This window comes from Canis lupus, chromosome 1, assembly GCF_048164855.1.
Source record: "Canis lupus baileyi chromosome 1, mCanLup2.hap1, whole genome shotgun sequence".
NCBI lineage: Eukaryota > Metazoa > Chordata > Mammalia > Carnivora > Canidae > Canis > Canis lupus.
The window spans coordinates 112,157,766-112,174,683 of record NC_132838.1 but is presented as its reverse complement, the minus strand read 5'-3'; the positions used below and the strand labels follow the sequence as shown (position 1 = coordinate 112,174,683).

Below are 16,918 nucleotides of genomic sequence, written 5' to 3'. Positions count from 1 at the left end.
AGTGGATAAAGAAGATGTGGTCTATGTATACAATGGAATATCACTCAGCCATTAGAAACGACAAATACCCACCATTTGCTTCAATGTGGATGGAACTGGAGGGTATTATGCTGAGTGAAGTAAGTTAATCGGAGAAGGACAATCATTATATGGTTTCACTCATTTGGGGAATATAAAAAATAGTGAAAGGGATTAGAGGGGAAAGGAGAGAAAATGAGTGGGAAATATCAGAAAGGAAGACAGAACATGAGAGACTCCTAACTCTGTGAAACGATCAAGGGGTGGTGGAAAAGGATGTGGGCAGGGGGTTGGGGCGACTGGGTGACGGGCACTGAGGGGGGCACTTGACAGGATGAGCACTGGGTGTTATACTATATGTTGGCATATCAAACTCCAATAAAAAATATATAGAAAAAAGTGAAATGGTTAAAAAAAGAATCACAAAAAAAGCGGAAAATGGTTCAACAAAAGAAAAAAATGTGGTAAAATGTTACACTTTGGAACTAAGGAGAGGATACAGATATTTTTTGTATTATTTTCCCAACTTTTCTAGATGTTCAAAAATCACACTAGAAAGTTGAAAACATAGGGAGATGTGTAAGAAAGTGCCATCAGAGGTCATGGGAGGTGGCATCTGAACATACAAAGACTAGAGGAAACATCATCACAGGAAGAGAGAACAGTAAGTGCAGAGGCCCTGGGGTAGGAATTAGTCAAGTATGTTTAAGAAGCATAACGAAACCTAGCTTAATGGATGTCTTTCAACAAGGAGGAGAATGGTAGGAAATGCAGTTGAGTGGGTTGGTAGAGTCTGCAGCATGTAGCACCTATAAGGACTTTAGCCTTTATTCTCCAACTTACTCACTGGAGGGATTCAAGCCTGAGAATGACATGGCCTGTGTTTTAAAAGGTTTTGTTTGGATTCTGTGTGTAGTAGAGATACACTGTAGAGAGGCAGAGGGGACCAGTAAGGAGATTGTTGCAATTTAATCCAGGTGAGAGACACAGGTGTGTTGGACCAGAGTGGCACTGGTGGCAGTGGTGACAAGTGGTCTGACTCTGGGTATACATTGAAGATGGAGTCAAATAGGATTTTTCTGGCAAATAGTATGTGAAATGCAGAGGAACAGAGGAGTAGGGATGACTCCAAAGCTGTTGGACCAAGTAGCTGGAAGAAGTAAGCAGTCATTTGTCCTGAAATGAAGACGGAAAGAGGAACAGGCTTGGGGTGGAGGTGGGAAGAGGTGAGGAAGGATATTAGGAGCTTAACTTTGGGTATGCTAAATCCGAGCTTATTGGACATCCAAATAGTGATGATAAATTGATATTTGGATATATGTGGCTTGAGAGGTCTTGGCTGGAGATAGAAATGTAGTAATCATCAGCATGTAGGTAGTATTGTATTTAAAGCCTTAAGATGGGATTTTAGCATGAAGTGTGAGTGAGGGTGGGAAGTAAAGAAGAGAGGGCTGAGAACCAAGCTTCAAAGGACTCCCAGGTCTAGAGGGTGGGAAGATGACAAACATGACAAAACAGTGGAGACTTCCAGAGAGCAACTGGAGAAGCAGGAGGAAAGCCATGTGTGCTGATAGGTAAACATGTACCAGTCTAATTCAAGTAAGATGAATGCTGAGAATTAGACATTAGATTAGCGACATGGAGGCTACCTTTCAAGGAATTTTGCCAAAAAGGGGTGGAAGGTTTAGGAAGGAGTGGAATCAAGATTGGATATATATATATTATTTTAATACGGTGAGAGAATTGGTAGCATGTTTGCATTCTGATGAGAATGAGTTGATAGAAGGGAAAACTGGGCTCACCTGACAACCTCCCAATCTGAGTGGCAAAAATCCAAGAAGGAGAAAGACATCTAATGACCTACCCATGTGGGCAGCCCCTCCCCACGTTCCCCTCCCCACCTTTGGGTGCAAGAGATACAGCCTCTTCCTCATCCCTTCCAGAAGCCATGGCATTATAGGCTTTGATCATGTCTATGCTCCTGACTAATGCACATCAGATTGAATGGAGTCTGTCCCAAATAGAGTCATACTGAGAATGAGCCAAAAACACTGTATCACCCTTGGTCAGAAAGTACTACAGGGACAGACTCGATGACAACTGTGATTCCTGAGTAGTCACCTCACTTGGTATAACTGGCCTCCAGACTGGTGTTAGGAAGGGAAGCTGGAACCTCTGAATGTGAGGTGGAAGCCTTCAGGATGGATGGGAGCCTGTGTCCAATCCTGCTGCCTCCATCCTGGCGATGTTGAGTCTCCTTCAGGTGAAGCTGGCATCCTTTGTCATAGAGCTAAACACACACCTGGCTCAGGAGTTGGAGGAGCTGAAGGAAGGTGCAGGACAAGATGAGCCAGCAGAAGAGCAACATCTGGAGGTTAGCCACAGAAGTGCCTGCCTGGATCAGATTTTTTTTTTTAAGATTTTATTTATTTATTTATTTATTTATTGGGGGGGGGGTCAGAGAGAGAGAGAAATAAGAGTTTTATTATTGAATAAGCATTAAACCAGAATGTGATATGCACCACATTTGACCCTCTAAGAAATTACACAGAGAAAGCTCAGCCCCTTACATAGCCAGGCGGATGCCACTCATTACATACATGTTGTAGTCTGAACACTAATCAAGTAAGAGCACTTGACAGTACCATTTGTCACACATAGTTCATCCTAAATTAGCCTGGTGATTGGGGGTGACCATCTGTGCTAGTTAATTGGTTTTATCAAGGAAAAGTAAACTCATATCTTTTTTAAGACTTTACTTATTTATTTAAGAGAGAGAGAGAGCATGAGCAGGGGGAGGGGCAGAGGGAGAAGCAGACTCCCTGCTCAGCAGAGGGCTCGATCCCAGGACCCAGGAATCATGACCTGAGCCCAAGGCAGATGCTTAACTGAATGAGCCACCCAGGCATCCCTAAACTTCTCATATCTTTATGACTGAAGGTAGTTCTACAAAGCTAGTATGAGGTGCCATCACCTAAGTTAGGCTCCTACCCTTTCCCAGAAACTGGGAAGGGACACCTGGATGGCTCAGCAGGTGGGCATCTGCTTTTCACTCAGGTCATGATCCTGGAGTCCCAAGATTGAGCCCCAATCTGCTTCTCCCTCTGCCCCTCTGCCTGCTCATGCTCTCTCTCTCTCTCTCTCTCTCTCTCTCTCTCATTTTCTGTCTTTCTCTATCTAAAATAAATAAATAAAATCTTTGAAGGAAAAAAAGAAACTAAGAAATAATCTGGGGGCACTATCTTTCTTGCTGATTCTGTTTCAAAGAGATGGATTCCCATGTCCTTGAGAAAGACATCCCCGAGTTATAAAGGGGGCAATAGGCCTATTTAGATGTTTTCAAGATTTACATACATCTTAAAGGGACAGATAAAGCATTTACTTACAATTACATATTTCCTAAAGAAAATATTTCTGAAAAAAAAAGGGGGATCTCTTTCCCTTTTTGCACCAAGGAAAACTAATTTTCCTTTCTTTCTCAATTTGTATTTACCCTTTCGGGGGTGATTGCAGGAAAGAAGTGTCTGTCATGCCAAATGCTACAAAACTAGCCCGAGGAATGCCTGGCAGCATGTTGGTGACCTTGGTAAAGGCAACTTAACGAAAGGGGAAGATGGAGAGATGATCAGGTGAGTGGAAGGTGAACAAGTAGAAGAAAATAATGGTATCCAGACACTGGAAGACACTTGTCTGAGACTAGAAGGGGCAGTACAAGGAGTGCAAGACCAACAAAGTGATTTTTTTTCAATGAGTGGCTTCAGAGAATGTGTACGATGCAGAAACAGCTGATGCAGATGGGGAAGTGGGAGGCTGCCTCAGCCACCATTACCCTGAGAAGTACCATCTTTGGGGAATTTCTTGGGGCAATGGCCCTTTTAGGTTCTTTAAGGTTCAAGTCTGCAGTATAAATAACAGTGAAGGTTTAGGCTCAGGGTCAAGGCTCAGCCTTGTCAGGGTCGGGTATTGGTTATAAGAAGATATTCATGGTCAGAACATGGGCTTGGATGGGGTGAGAGTTAAGGAACTTGTGATTCTGGGATCAGATTAGAGGTCAGTGTCCAGAGGACAGAGGCTGATCTTCAGATACTATAAAACCTGAACTTCATTCTGTCTCTTTCTATTTCTCCTTCTCCATTCCATAACTAAGTTTCTTTTGCTCCTATATTTAATGTTTCTTTCTCCCTCTTCCTCTCTTTCTGCCTCTCTCTTTTCCTTAAAGATGAAGGAGACAAGAAAGGGGTTAAGGAAAATTGTCTCTCTCACCATTACTTTTGCAACTCATGCCTGCAGAACTTAAACAGCTTTAAAAGTTGGTTCTTTGTTGGTTGAAATTGACTTTAGACCCAACATGAATAATTTAGAAATCAAATGAGCATAATCTGGCTCAAGTCTCTGCAAATAAATGAAATCTAAATTCTAATTCCTTTTTCTTCTGGAGTAACTCCAGTAACTCCCTGGAATAGTTCTTTTTTTTTTTTCCAGTGGATCAGTCACTTTTATTAGATTTTTTAAATCTTGTGACTGGTTTCAAATACAATTGGGCAAAAACCTTACTCCTGTAAGGGGAAATCAGACCTGACTAATCCTCATGCTGGCACTAAAAGAAGAATTACATGTTTGTAAGTGCAGATACAGTTAAATACCATAATAGTAGGGACAATAAAGGATCAGCCACAGAGGAAATAGCTATAACTTACAAAAAGGACAAACCATTAAAAACACAAAAGAATTATGCTAGAAATTAACCTAGCCTTCTCCCACTAAAGTCTTCCAGTTGGAAATATCAAAATATTCTTCTAAAATAACTTCTAGGTGATTATATTTAGAAATTAATGACAGTAAGAGCATCTGTCTCAAACCCAGCACACTTTTTACAGAGCATGGAGAAGGAGAAATAGAAAGAGACAGAATGAAGTTCAGGTTTTATAGTATCTGAAGATCAGCCTCTGTCCTCTGGACACTGACCTCTAATCTGATCCCAGAATCACAAGTTCCTTAACTCTCACCCCATCCAAGCCCATGTTCTGACCATGAATATCTTCTTATAACCAATACCTGACCCTGACAAGGCTGAGCCTTGACCCTGAGCCTAAACCTTCACTGTTATTTATACTGCAGACTTGAACCTTAAAGAACCTAAAAGGGCCATTGCCCCAAGAAATTCCCCAAAGATGGTACTTCTCAGGGTAATGGTGGCTGAGGCAGCCTCCCACTTCCCCATCTGCATCAGCTGTTTCCGCATCGTACACATTCTCTGAAGCCACTCATTGAAAAAAAATCACTTTGTTGGTCTTGCACTCCTTGTACTGCCCCTTCTATTCTCAGACAAGTGTCTTCCAGTGTCTGGATACCATTATTTTCTTCTACTTGTTCACCTTCCACTCACCTGATCATCTCAGTGCAGAACTATGGGTTTTAGAGAAAACCCATGTCTCCCTCTGTAAATACTTATTTGGAAAGGGCCACTTGGCTTGTCACTGGGCCCAAGGTGGAATCTGGATGCCAGGTGCACTGGACTAAATATGTGTGTCCCATCCCACAATTCATATGTTGAAACCCTAATCCTAGTATGAAGGTGTTTGACCTTGAAACCTTTGAGAGATAATTAGATCATAAGGGTGGACTTCTTGTGAATGGGATTAGCACCCATAGTGGTCCGGGTTCTCCAGAAAAACAGGACCAATAGGATGTATATAGATATATAGAACGGAATTTATTATGAAGAATTGGTTTATGCAGTTATGGGGGCTAAGAACCCTATGATCTGATGTCTGCAAGCTGGAGGCCCAGGGAAGTAGGTGGTGTCATTCTTTTATTTTATCTATTTTTTTGTTTGTTTGTTTAGAGAGTGGGGGGAGGGGCAGAGGGAGCAGGAGACAGATTTTAAGCAGGCTCCATGCTCAGTGCGCAGCCCATCTCCGTCTCACAACCCTGAAATCATGATCTCAAATGAAATCAAGAGTCGGATGCCTGACTGAACCACCCAAGAGTCCCAAGGTGATGTCCTTCTGATGCAAACCTCGGGCCTAAGAACCAAGGAGCCAGTGGTGTAAATCCCAGTCCAAATCTAAAGGCCAGAGAATTAAAGGGCTGATGTTGGAGGGCAGAAGAAGACAGAAGTTACAGCTGAAGTATAGAGCATATCCCTCCTTCCTCCACCTTTTTATTCTATTTGGGACCTCAGCTGATTGGAAGAGGCCCACTTGCATTGGTGTGGGCCATCTTTGCTCAGTTCACCAATTCAAATGCTATTCTCTTCTGGAAACAGCCTCACAATAAACCCATAAATAATGTTTTACTAACTATGTGGGCATCCCTGAGCCCAGTCAAGTTGAAGATTAAATCAACCACCACAGGGGCACCTGGGTGTCTCAGTGGTTGAGTATCTGCCTTTGGCTCAGGTCATGATACCGGGGTCCTGGGATCAAGTCCTGCATCGAGCTCCCCACTGGGAGACTGCTTCTCCCTCTGCCTATGTCTCTGCCTCTCTGTATCTCACGAATGAATAAATAAAATCTTTAAAAATCAAACAGGGGCACCTGGATGGTTCAGTGGTTGAGCATCTGCCTTCAGCTCAGGGCGTAGTCCTGGAGTCCTGGGATCGAGTACCACATGGGGCTCCCTACATGGGGCCTGCTTCTCCCTCTGCCCGGGTCTCTGCATCTCTCTCTCTCTCTCTCTCTCTCAATCTCTCTCTGTCTCTCATAAATAAATAAGTAAATCTTTTTAAAAAAATAAAAATAGAACTCAATCAATCAATCAACCATCATAGCACTCTTTTGGAACCGGTTAGCTTTCCTTTGGCCGCGTGAAGCTACAATGAGAAATATCCCATCTGTAGCCCACAAGAGGGCATCCTGATCTTGAACTCCCAGCCTCCAAAACTGTGAGAAATAAACTTCAGTTGCTGATAAGCCATGGTATTTTGTTGTAGAAGGTCAAACTGACAAAGTCACTGAGCCACGAACACCAAGGGCACTGTGACTTGAAATACATATCACATACTGGGTGCAAACTACCAAACCATGATGCTGGTTGTGCACAGCAACATCCATCATCCATGGAAAATATGTGTATGGGATCAGACTCAAGTGGGAATGGAAGGTACAGGCATACACCTCAGATGGTTCAGATACCCATGGCACCTGTTCCTGATGCTTTCCCCTCCACCTACACCTATGGGCTCATGGATATTCCCTGTGATCTGTTTATAGAGAAGGGAAACAACAGACCAGGTTTATGAACAGATCTGTATGATGGGATGGTGCCAGGCAATGTATAGATACTGGGTTAGCACTGCATCCATGTGGCCCTGAAGGAGCGATGTAGGGAATTTCTTCAGGTGGTGAAACTTCAGGGGTCCACCTTGTGGGAGAGATGGATGTCCTTAGGTCCACTTATGCATGGATCCATATGAGCAACCTGATCAAGGACTTGGAAAGAATAAAAGTATAAAGAAAAAAAAGAAAAAGAGTAAAAGTATAAAATGAAGACAGGGAGGATATGTAGATGGTCCTCTGGAGGTAGACACAGAGTGTGAAGGTGTTCATGACCCACGCTGATGCCCACCAGAACACATGCAGTGAGGAATAGCCATGTGATGTGGGCAGGAGTGGAAGCTCCACATGGTTTACAACAAATGGGCTAACTCTGCAAGGCTGACCAGGCTGTTGACTATACTCAGTGCCCAAACCAACAGAGGCAGAGGCCAGTCTAAGCCCATTATGGTGTTGTACTACAGCAGGACTACACAAGGCGTGCCCCATCATGAAGAGGACTGAGCTTTATCCTCACAGGAATATACACATGCCTGAATCCACATGCGTGGGTTCCCATTCACCTTCCTTAGACACCCAAGGCTTCTGTCAACAGTGCCATTTAGGAACTTAGAAAATGTCTTTTGTATTGTTACGGTGTCCCATGAGGAAGTGGGGTAATTAACTCGCAGCCATGGAGCTCACCAATCTTCCCAGGTGTCCCATTACACGGAGACAGTTAGCTTATCAGGGTGATAGAATGGCCCCTGATGGCACTGGATGAGAGATGGTACCCTGGTATCCATCAGGAATGTAGGTCTTAAATCGGTGGTCAGTCTACTGTGCCACATCCCCTGTAGCCAGAATGCAAGAATCCATGAAACTCCAGGAGAATAAGGGAGAGCCCCTCCCACTACTGTACCCAACAAACCACTTCTGGTCTCTTTGACCTTGAGATTAGGTGGGTGAAGAACCCATCATAATTCTAGTCAACTGGAAGCCACTTCAGCCCAGTCATTTTGTGCTTCCCCACGTGGCTATAACAGAAAGCAAAAAGTAGGAGCATCCTGCTAATCACCAGATGGAGCGTGACCGCCAGGGGGAGGTTGGGTCACCGGGTCAGGGAGGACTATGTTTGGAAGCCAGGTGAGGTGTAAGGGGTACGTCTTCATATTTCCATGGCCAATGGCCCTGCTCCATGCAAAACTACAGACACTCAATAAAGATCATCAAACACCCACACCTCATAAGAATGAAGATTTGTGTCACATGACAATTGTTTAGACTAGGTGTTGGCAGGTAGTAAGATGATATGGAATGGGTGGGGTAAGGCGCCAGTTCTGGTTACCACTGGCTACACATCCAGGACCTTTGCAGCCTTGTTTTTACATTATTTTCTTCCCCATCTTCCTCTCACCATGGCATATGAAGAAGTGGTCATCACTGTGGGCATCCAACTCATTATCATTAGCATGCCATGTTGTTGCTGTGATTAACTAATGGATGGGAATTGTGTATCTTCTATACCGAGGACTCTGGTTTTCATCTGGACAAGGGAAGGGGGTGGATGTGAGGAGGAAGAGGGTGGACTGGGCGGGACACCTGGTGTCCTCCCCTTGCTCTGTGCTGTGGGTGGCAGATCTTTGGGGCTGCATCGGTGGGGCAACTGCCTGCCCTCCAGCTATGTTCCAAGAGGAGCCCCAACTAGTAGACGAGAGGGAGGACTCTGAGTAACACTGGGGTGATAATTCCCTAGCAACCTCCCTACGGTGTAGGCTGGGTGGCCTTTTCAGCCTGAAATCAGAGCACCTACCAGGCAGCCCTCTGAAAACTTCCCCCACGTACCCTTCCCCCTACAGATTCCAATAATAGTAAAGACTTTTCCTCACCTTTCTTGGGCCCAGAATGGTTACAAAGACCAAGAAAATCAGCCTCGAGAAACTGTGCAAAACCTCTTCTTTCTCTATTCCTCACAAACCTTATGTCAAGTTTCTCGGGTAGGATGAGTCCCCCTTGGGTAGGAGTCCCTGCTAAGAGAGAGGTCTCATCGGTGGTGTGATGGTGTGACACCACCTCCCAGATCATGGTGATGTCCACGTACCATTAGCCCGAGCATCCTGGAGGCTCTGCTACCCTCCAAGGTGGAATGGGGACATGCACCTGAACAGTGAAGGAAGGTCCTGAGATGGCGAATCTCTCACTGGGCTCCTCTTATCCCCATGCCAGATCTCTGCATGTCCTGCCCTCCCCTCTCAGAGAAGAAATCTCAGCATTCAGGGAAAAGACTAAGTCTTTTTTTTTTTTTTAAGATTTCATTTATTTATTCATGAAAAACACAGAGAGAGAGGCAGAGACATAGGCAGAGGGGGAAGCAGGCTCCCTGTAGGGAGCCCGACACAGGACTCAGTCCCAGCACCCCGGGATCACAACCTGAGCCAAAGGCAGATGCTCAACCACTGAGCCACCCAGGAGCCCCAAGGACGATATCTTTATCATCAGACAGCTGTGACCACTGCTTAACTATCCCCTCACCCAGAGGGCAAGTTCAGCTGCCCCCAGATGCTTCCACTTGTTGTTATCAGGCCATGAAGTATCTGGATGTACCAGGGGATGGCAATTCATGGAGAGGACAAGGAAACAAATTCAGTGTCCAAGGCGGTTTGTTCATGAAATCAGAGGGAAGGTTAGTTTAGGGGTCAGCAAGGAGCTAAGAGCCATAGGGAAATGGGGTCAGCAGAGAGGCATCCCACACCAGGGGCTAGGGATAGCTCAAACCCCATCATTTGTGTAGGGACCTCCCCAGTCTGGAGAACTGGGTCCGGCTCTTCTTAGAGTCCTCCATCACAGAGAAGACCCCAATTGTCCTGGCATGATTCAACAAGGAGCTGGAACCTTGGGTCATGCAGCCCTGAATGTCCAATGCAGAATATATCCCACCTAGAGAGTGAGTCAAAGAGGTTTCAAAGGACAGCACGCTTAAAGTCCGAAGACCCAGGAATCCAGTATCCCCCCAGGGACCTTCAGATCTAGAGACCCTGCTTAATCCCCTCCTCCCTCAGACCCAGAAATCGAGTTCCCAGCTACCACCGCCCCCCTTCAAACCCTTGAGTCAGGGCCTCAAGAACCCTCCCACCTCAGATCCAGTGAATCCAGGCCCCCAACCCTGCATTCTTGGGACCCGGCCATCAGCACTCACCTTCCCGGAGAGTAATGTAACCACTATAACAGTGAGTGGTGCCACTGGGGCATGTAACTTTTTCTGGGTTTTCTGGGCAAGATCCAAAGATCTGCAGACAGACGGGACACTGCAAATCTCCCGGGGCAGGGGCAGCTGAAAAGTAGAGAGAAGGTGAGGGTTGATAGCTCTGCTCCTTGCTGTAACCACCCCCCTCTATCCCTGGGGTCCCTGTGTCTCCCCACGGCTCAGTGTTCCTGGTCCCACCCAACCCACTGGGATTCCATACCTGAATGAGGGAGAGAGTTCAACAAGACACTGGTACTGCTGGCCCTGTTGCATCTGTTGGAGGAGCAGAAATGGGCATAGGAGGCCACCAGTACTCCAGGGGGAGCCGAGTGTATGGTGATAGTTGGGGCATCCTGTGTCCTGCCCTTGCTGCAACCTTTGCTTCCTACTATGATTGATTTGTGTCCTGAGGTGCAAGAGAGCAAAAGCTGGGCTGGGGCAGGGGGATCTTATGATTGAGGCAGAGCCAGGGACTCCCCAACCCTCAGCAGGCAGGTGGAGGGTGAGCGCAGGTGCCTGATTTCTAGGGCACACTGAGTGTAGGGGGATGGCTGGGGACCAGACCCAGCTCTGCCATCCATCGGTTCTCCCTCAAACGTCACTTGCTCCAGCAGCTTCCCCGGACACCTGCTTTCAAGCCTGGCAACCTTTATCTAGTTCTCCCTACCTCTTTCCCCTCGGAGTGGCTCTTTTCTTCACATCTGCACCTTACTCTGTTTTGTCTGTATTTTTTGCTGCCTCCCCACTGGCGTGTACAGCTGGAGGAAGGCAGACGCAAGGCGTCCATGGTGCCTATGACAGTGCTTGACACACAGCAGATGCTCAGTTAAATCTCAGATGAAATTAGTGAGGTTACTCTGTGCTAGGTGTTTTCAGCTCTCTGCGCACAGACTATGACAAGCACCTGGCAAGGTAGGTACTATTACTGCTGTCATTTCACCCCATTTCCAGAAGGGGGAACCAAGCCCCAGAAAGAGGAAGACCTGAGCTTAGAATGTGAGGCATGAGGGGAATGTGGCAGGAAATTCAGGGGACAGGACCCAGGATGGGGACACTCGGGACCCCAAGCAGCCCACGTACCTACGTCGATGAGCAGAAGTGTTTCCTGACACACCTCCCCAATGTTACAAAGCTCGTAGTTATTTGGGGTCCACTTGATGGGTGTCTGAGACAGATGTTGATGGCTGTGCAACATGATCCCCCGTTGACAGGTCAGAAAAGCTAGGGAGGAGTTGGTATGTATGGGTCCATGTAAGCCAGGGAATCAGCCATGTCTCTCCCTCTGGATCCCATACTTGAGAAGGTGGCCATGTTCTTGGGTCATTCTCCAGGTGACCTGGCCACAGAGTCCCCCAATCTCAGATTTAGAAGGGACCTTGGAAGTTGGGGTCTCCTCCCCATTCTTTATCCTGTTTTTGCCTGAACACCTTGGAGAGCCTTTCTCGATGATCCTTAAGGAAGAGCCCTCCTCCCTTTAGGTGTGACAGGTACAATGGCTCTTCTTTCGCCTGAGTCAAACTCTACTTCCCTTACCCATCTGGATGAGGAGGGTAGCCAGCCACCATATATTTCCATATTTTCTTTTTTTCTAAGATTTGTTTATTTGAGAGGGAGAGAAAGACGGGAGCGGCTGAAGGAGAGGGAGAGAGAAACACAAGCATACCCCGCTGCTAAGCATGGGGCCCGACGTGGGGCTCAATCCACAACCCTGAGATCATGACCCAAGCTAAAACCAAGAGTCGGATGCTCAACCCACTGTACCACTCAGGCGCCCCCCCACCCCATATATTTCTTTTCACTGGAAACCCTATGTTCCAGGCCAAAATACTCAAATGCCTAGTGTGCACTGAGCATCTACTATGTGCCTGGCTATACTGGTTGCTTTCCACGGACTAGCTCATGTAAGCCTCCTAGGGAGCTCCCTTCACCGGGATTACCTCATTTCCTCACAGCAACCTCCAGTGTAGGTGGCATAATCATCATCACCCCACCATCAAGTTGGGAAATAGAGGCAGAGACTGGTTTAGGAGCTTGCCCTGTGTCCCACCATAAGTAATTGGCAGGGCTGAGCTCAGAACACAGGTGTTCTGTCTCCTTGAGGTGGGTGCTGACCACCCTCGGCTACCTGGGGCCAAGGTATTGAGCCCTTGGGAGTCAATTTGAAAACCATGAGCCTAGATCTTCTCTTCAGCCTTCACGTGGCCAGCAGGGATGGTTTCCTAGACGCAGAAGCACCCAGGCTGGTGAGGAGGCATCCACAAGCACGCAACCTCCACCAGCCCCAAGAGGGAGGCCTCCTCATCTCCCCACTACACAGATGACACAACCACGCTCTGCTGTCTGCTCCAAGGCTCGTCCCACTCCACGCCTCCTCCCCCTCCCCCACCTTGCCCCCACTTCCCTATCTTGGTCAATGGCATCTCCTCTCTTGCAGCTGCTCTGGTAAAATATTGCCATCATTTTTTGGCAACTGCCTTCCTCTTAGGTTGCACCCATCAGGAAGTCCTGTGGCTTCAGCCCCAAAATACCACCAGGATCTGCCAGCTTCTCACCATCTCTACTGTTTCCCCCAGGGCCAAGACCACTGGCCCTCACCTGCTTCCCCCTGATTTCCCAGCCCCACCCCCAGCAGCCGGGGGGATCCTCATTAGGGGTAAGTTGATTCATGTAGCTTCTCAGCATAAAATTCCTAGAATTTAAACTGACTGTAAAGGCCCTGGAATCTGGCTTAAATAAACATTCAGATTGCTAGTGGGTCCTCCAGCCCCAGGCTGTACTTTTTGTGCCCCTGACACTCACCATTAGGCCTGCAGTCCTCACTCACTTTGATGGACCCAATTTCCTGAGTCCCATTAAGCAGGTCGCAGCCTGGTTGGGACATGCATCCTTGGACTCTCAGAATTTGGAAGATATTCCCTGTGGACGGGGGCAGGGAGGGAGTAAGGGAGACGTTGCTGGCACCACCTCACCCTCGGGAGAGGCACAGCTCTGGGAAGCCAGGCCCATCTTCCTCAGGTCCCAGCTTCTGTCCTTCACCAGAGAACCAGATCTTGGTCTTCAGACCCCCCCTCCACTTCCACCATTTCAGCACCCCATGGGGGACCTGCTGTCCTGGCTCACCTCCTCTGATCCAGACTGCCCCACGGTAGCAGTGTGTGCTCCCAGCTGGGCAGGCCAGCTCTGTTGCAGATTCACAGTCTTCTGTAGACAAGCAGACTGGACATCGCAGGGAGCCCGGGCCTGGGGAAGTGAGAGAAGGCTCTGGATTCAGATGGAAGCCAGCTTTCCCTTACCCCCATCCCTGTTTTGATGGTCCCAAGAAGCAACCTCCCAAGTCTCCCACAAATGCGCTCTCCTGGGCTCCTCTCTTGCAGGCACACCAGGGAATCGGGGACAGGTGGCAAGGGAGAGAGCAACGGGGGATGGGAGGGACAGGAGAACTTTGGACGGGCACCTAGGCTGGGGCACCGGCGGGGCGAGGTTGGGGAGGGGTGCCCTGGGAGGAACCAGTGAGTTCACCTGCAGGTTCCCTGAAACACCAGACCCTGGTGTTCACAAATCTTTCCAAAGAGTAAAGGAAACACAACACGTTGCCCCAAACCTGATTTGTGATACCAGCAAGGATAGGAGAATAGTCCATGTACTGTAATAATGTTGTGTGGTAACAGACGGGAGCTATATTTGTGGTGAGCGCAGCATAACATACACAGCTGTCCAATCACTGTGTTGTATGCCTGAAACTAATGTCCCATTGTGTGTCAACCAGACTCAAATAAAACTAAAGAAAAAGAAGTTACAGGTTAATTTCACTTTGGAAGAGGAATTGCCAAAACCCTAAACAAAACATGAGCGAATCAAATTCTAAATAGAAAAAGGAGGAGGTGGAGGAGGAGAAGAAGAAGAAAAGAGCACGCACCAGGTTAGGGCCATGCTACAGTCTAAGCTAGGTGTAGGAAATGAGTGTGGTTTGCTGCTCAGTGACCAATAGAAGAAGGGGTGCTGAGGGAGGGAGTCCCAGGGAGAGTGGACAGGGAGGGAGGAGGGAAGAGGGATCTAAATGGATGCTGCCTCTGTGCTCACTTCCACTCCTCAGCCCTGCTGCACCCCTGCCCCTGACAGCTCCTTCTCTTCCCTTCTGCCTCCACCTCCCAACCTCCCCTTATACCTGTTGTGGAGGGCAGGGACCAGAGTGGGAGGGTGGTGGACAGGCTGTTGCAGTTGTCTTTCTCCCGGCACACGTGGGTGTAGGAGAGGATGGAGAGGCCAGGGCCTGACCTGTGCTCCCTGATGAGGACATCCTGATCCGCCGCCGCGGTGCAGCCCTTGCTGATCACCACATTCACTTGGGGTCCTGCACCAAGAGAGAGAGGCAGACCCTAGACTCCTGAGTCTAAGGGAGGAGGGGCTGAGGGCCTGGACTCCTGCATCTGAGGGAGGAGGGGCTGGGGGCCTGGACCCCTGGGTCTGAGGGAGGAGGGGGCTGGGGATCAGGACTCCGGGGTCCTAGAGGGAAAGTCTGCATGGTGGTCTAGGGTGAGAGGCTGGAGAGGTGACTGGGTGCCCCAAGGGCTGTTCCTGCTGAGGAGAGGACAGCTCCTTGGCTGGGGACAGGGGGGCTTCTGAGTCCCTACAACAGAGTACAGTAGGACTGGACAGGGAGGGATGTCTCTCCTGGAAAAGGGTGGAAGTCGAGCATGGGGCCCACAGGGCCCTTCTTACCATTCTCAATGAGGATCAGTGTGTCTTGGCAACCCCAGCCATCTTCACATGACTCCTGGCCAGCTGTCCACTCAAGGGGCAGTTCCAACACATCTCTCAAAGAATTATGTGTCCCCGACTGACAGGTCAGGGCCTGCACTCCTGAGATGGGAAGAGAAATCCATCTGAGCCCATCCTCTAGGAAAACACCCTCCCAGGTTGGGGTCCTCACTCACGGGACAGCATGAGGGTCACGCCCAGGAAAGCCAGCTGCAGGGCAGGGCTCATGATGAGGGCAGCTGGAACTCTTGCTCCTGGGCTTTCTCCTGGGTACCCGGACCTTTTATATCTTGCCAGGAAAAGGAAGGAGGGAGAGCCTTGATAGAGGAAGTCTGGGCCCAGCCTGAGTCTCAATGGATAAGAAATCGGGTCCTCCTTCCTTCCCTGGACCCAGGAGTCCAGGCCCCCTGACCCCCCCCCCCCAGCAGTTAGAAACATCGCAGACCCCAGGCCCCATTGGTCCAGCTCTCGAGCCCCCTTTCCTCCTGAGCCCCACTAGGCAGGTGCCCACCCCCATGCTGTTTCAGGGTAGTATGGCAAGGCAGTTGCCTCACACCAGTCTGGTACCTTCTGGCCCCAGGTGGGGATGTGGCCCAACTACCTGTGATGACATTGTGTGGTGGCCCCTGTGGGCACTGACAACTCCCTGCTCTAACCTCTGCCTGCCATGGATTCTTGCTCCTCATTTATCTCTTTCCTTCTTGCATTGCTTGCCATTTTATTCCCTCTCCCCACCCTGATGTTCCCTCCTGCTTTCTCTTCCTCTGTTCTCCCCACTCCAAGCCCAATCCAGGCCCCAGACTTTTTTTTTTTAAGATTTTATTTATTTATTTGAGAGAAAGCATGAGCAAGAGAGAGAAAGCACAGGAGCAGAGGCAGAGGGAGAAGCAGGCTCCTCTGCTGAGCAGGGAGCTAGACACAGAGCTAGATCCCAGGACCCTGAGATCATGACCTGAATTGAAGGCAGATGCTTAACCAGCTGAGCCACCCAGGTGCCCCACCACCACCAGGCCACCAGGGAACTGAAGTTCCAGGCTGGGGAGAGAGGTGACTGTGGAAAATGAATCTCTGTCAAAGACAGGATATTCCTGGGCAGCCCCAGTGGTACAGAGGTTTAGCACTGCCCGCAGCCCGGGGTGTGGTCCTGGAAACCCAGGATCGGGAGTCCCACGTCGGGCTCCCGGCATGAAGCCTGCTTCTCCCTCTGCCTGTGTCTCTGCCTCTGTGTGTGTGTGTGTGTGTGTGTGTGTGTGTGTGTGTGTGTGTGTGTCTCATGAATAAATAATTTAAAAAAAAGACAGGATGAAGAGCAGGTGATGTGAAAGTAAGTGACTGAACTGGATCAGGGAAGGCCTCCCAGAGGAGGTGACCTGTGAGGTCACAGGTGACCTGTGAGCTAAGACTGAATGAAAAGAAAGTGCTAGTTATGGAAGCTATGCGGGCAGGCATTCCAAGCAGAGCGAAGAGCAGGTGCAAAAGCCCTGAGGTGGGACCACTCCTGGTTTATGTAAGGATTAGAAAGCAGGTGACTCGGCTGCAGAGAAGGAAGGGGGAAGTGATGGGTGTTGAGAGTGGAGAGGCTGGCAGGGGCCTGACAGCGCAGGCCTGAGTCAGGATATTCAGGCAACTCTCCTGTGAGTCC

The 16,918-nt window shown here is 48.7% G+C and overlaps 1 protein-coding gene across 1 annotated transcript; it reads right to left on the bottom strand.

Annotated features, from left to right (window-relative positions):
- Nucleotides 1–9,566: 9,566 nt before the first annotated feature.
- Nucleotides 9,567–15,590, bottom strand: CD177 (CD177 molecule). The gene is made up of 9 exons (XM_072775702.1): nt 15,453–15,590; nt 15,238–15,378; nt 14,684–14,869; nt 13,639–13,758; nt 13,318–13,434; nt 11,599–11,739; nt 10,739–10,924; nt 10,471–10,605; nt 9,567–10,211 (listed from the first exon to the last, which is right to left on the bottom strand). Exons 1-9 carry the CDS (start codon nt 15,502–15,504, stop codon nt 10,054–10,056), a joined length of 1,236 nt encoding a protein of 411 aa, XP_072631803.1. The 5' UTR covers nt 15,505–15,590; the 3' UTR covers nt 9,567–10,053.
- Nucleotides 15,591–16,918: the final 1,328 nt, after the last annotated feature.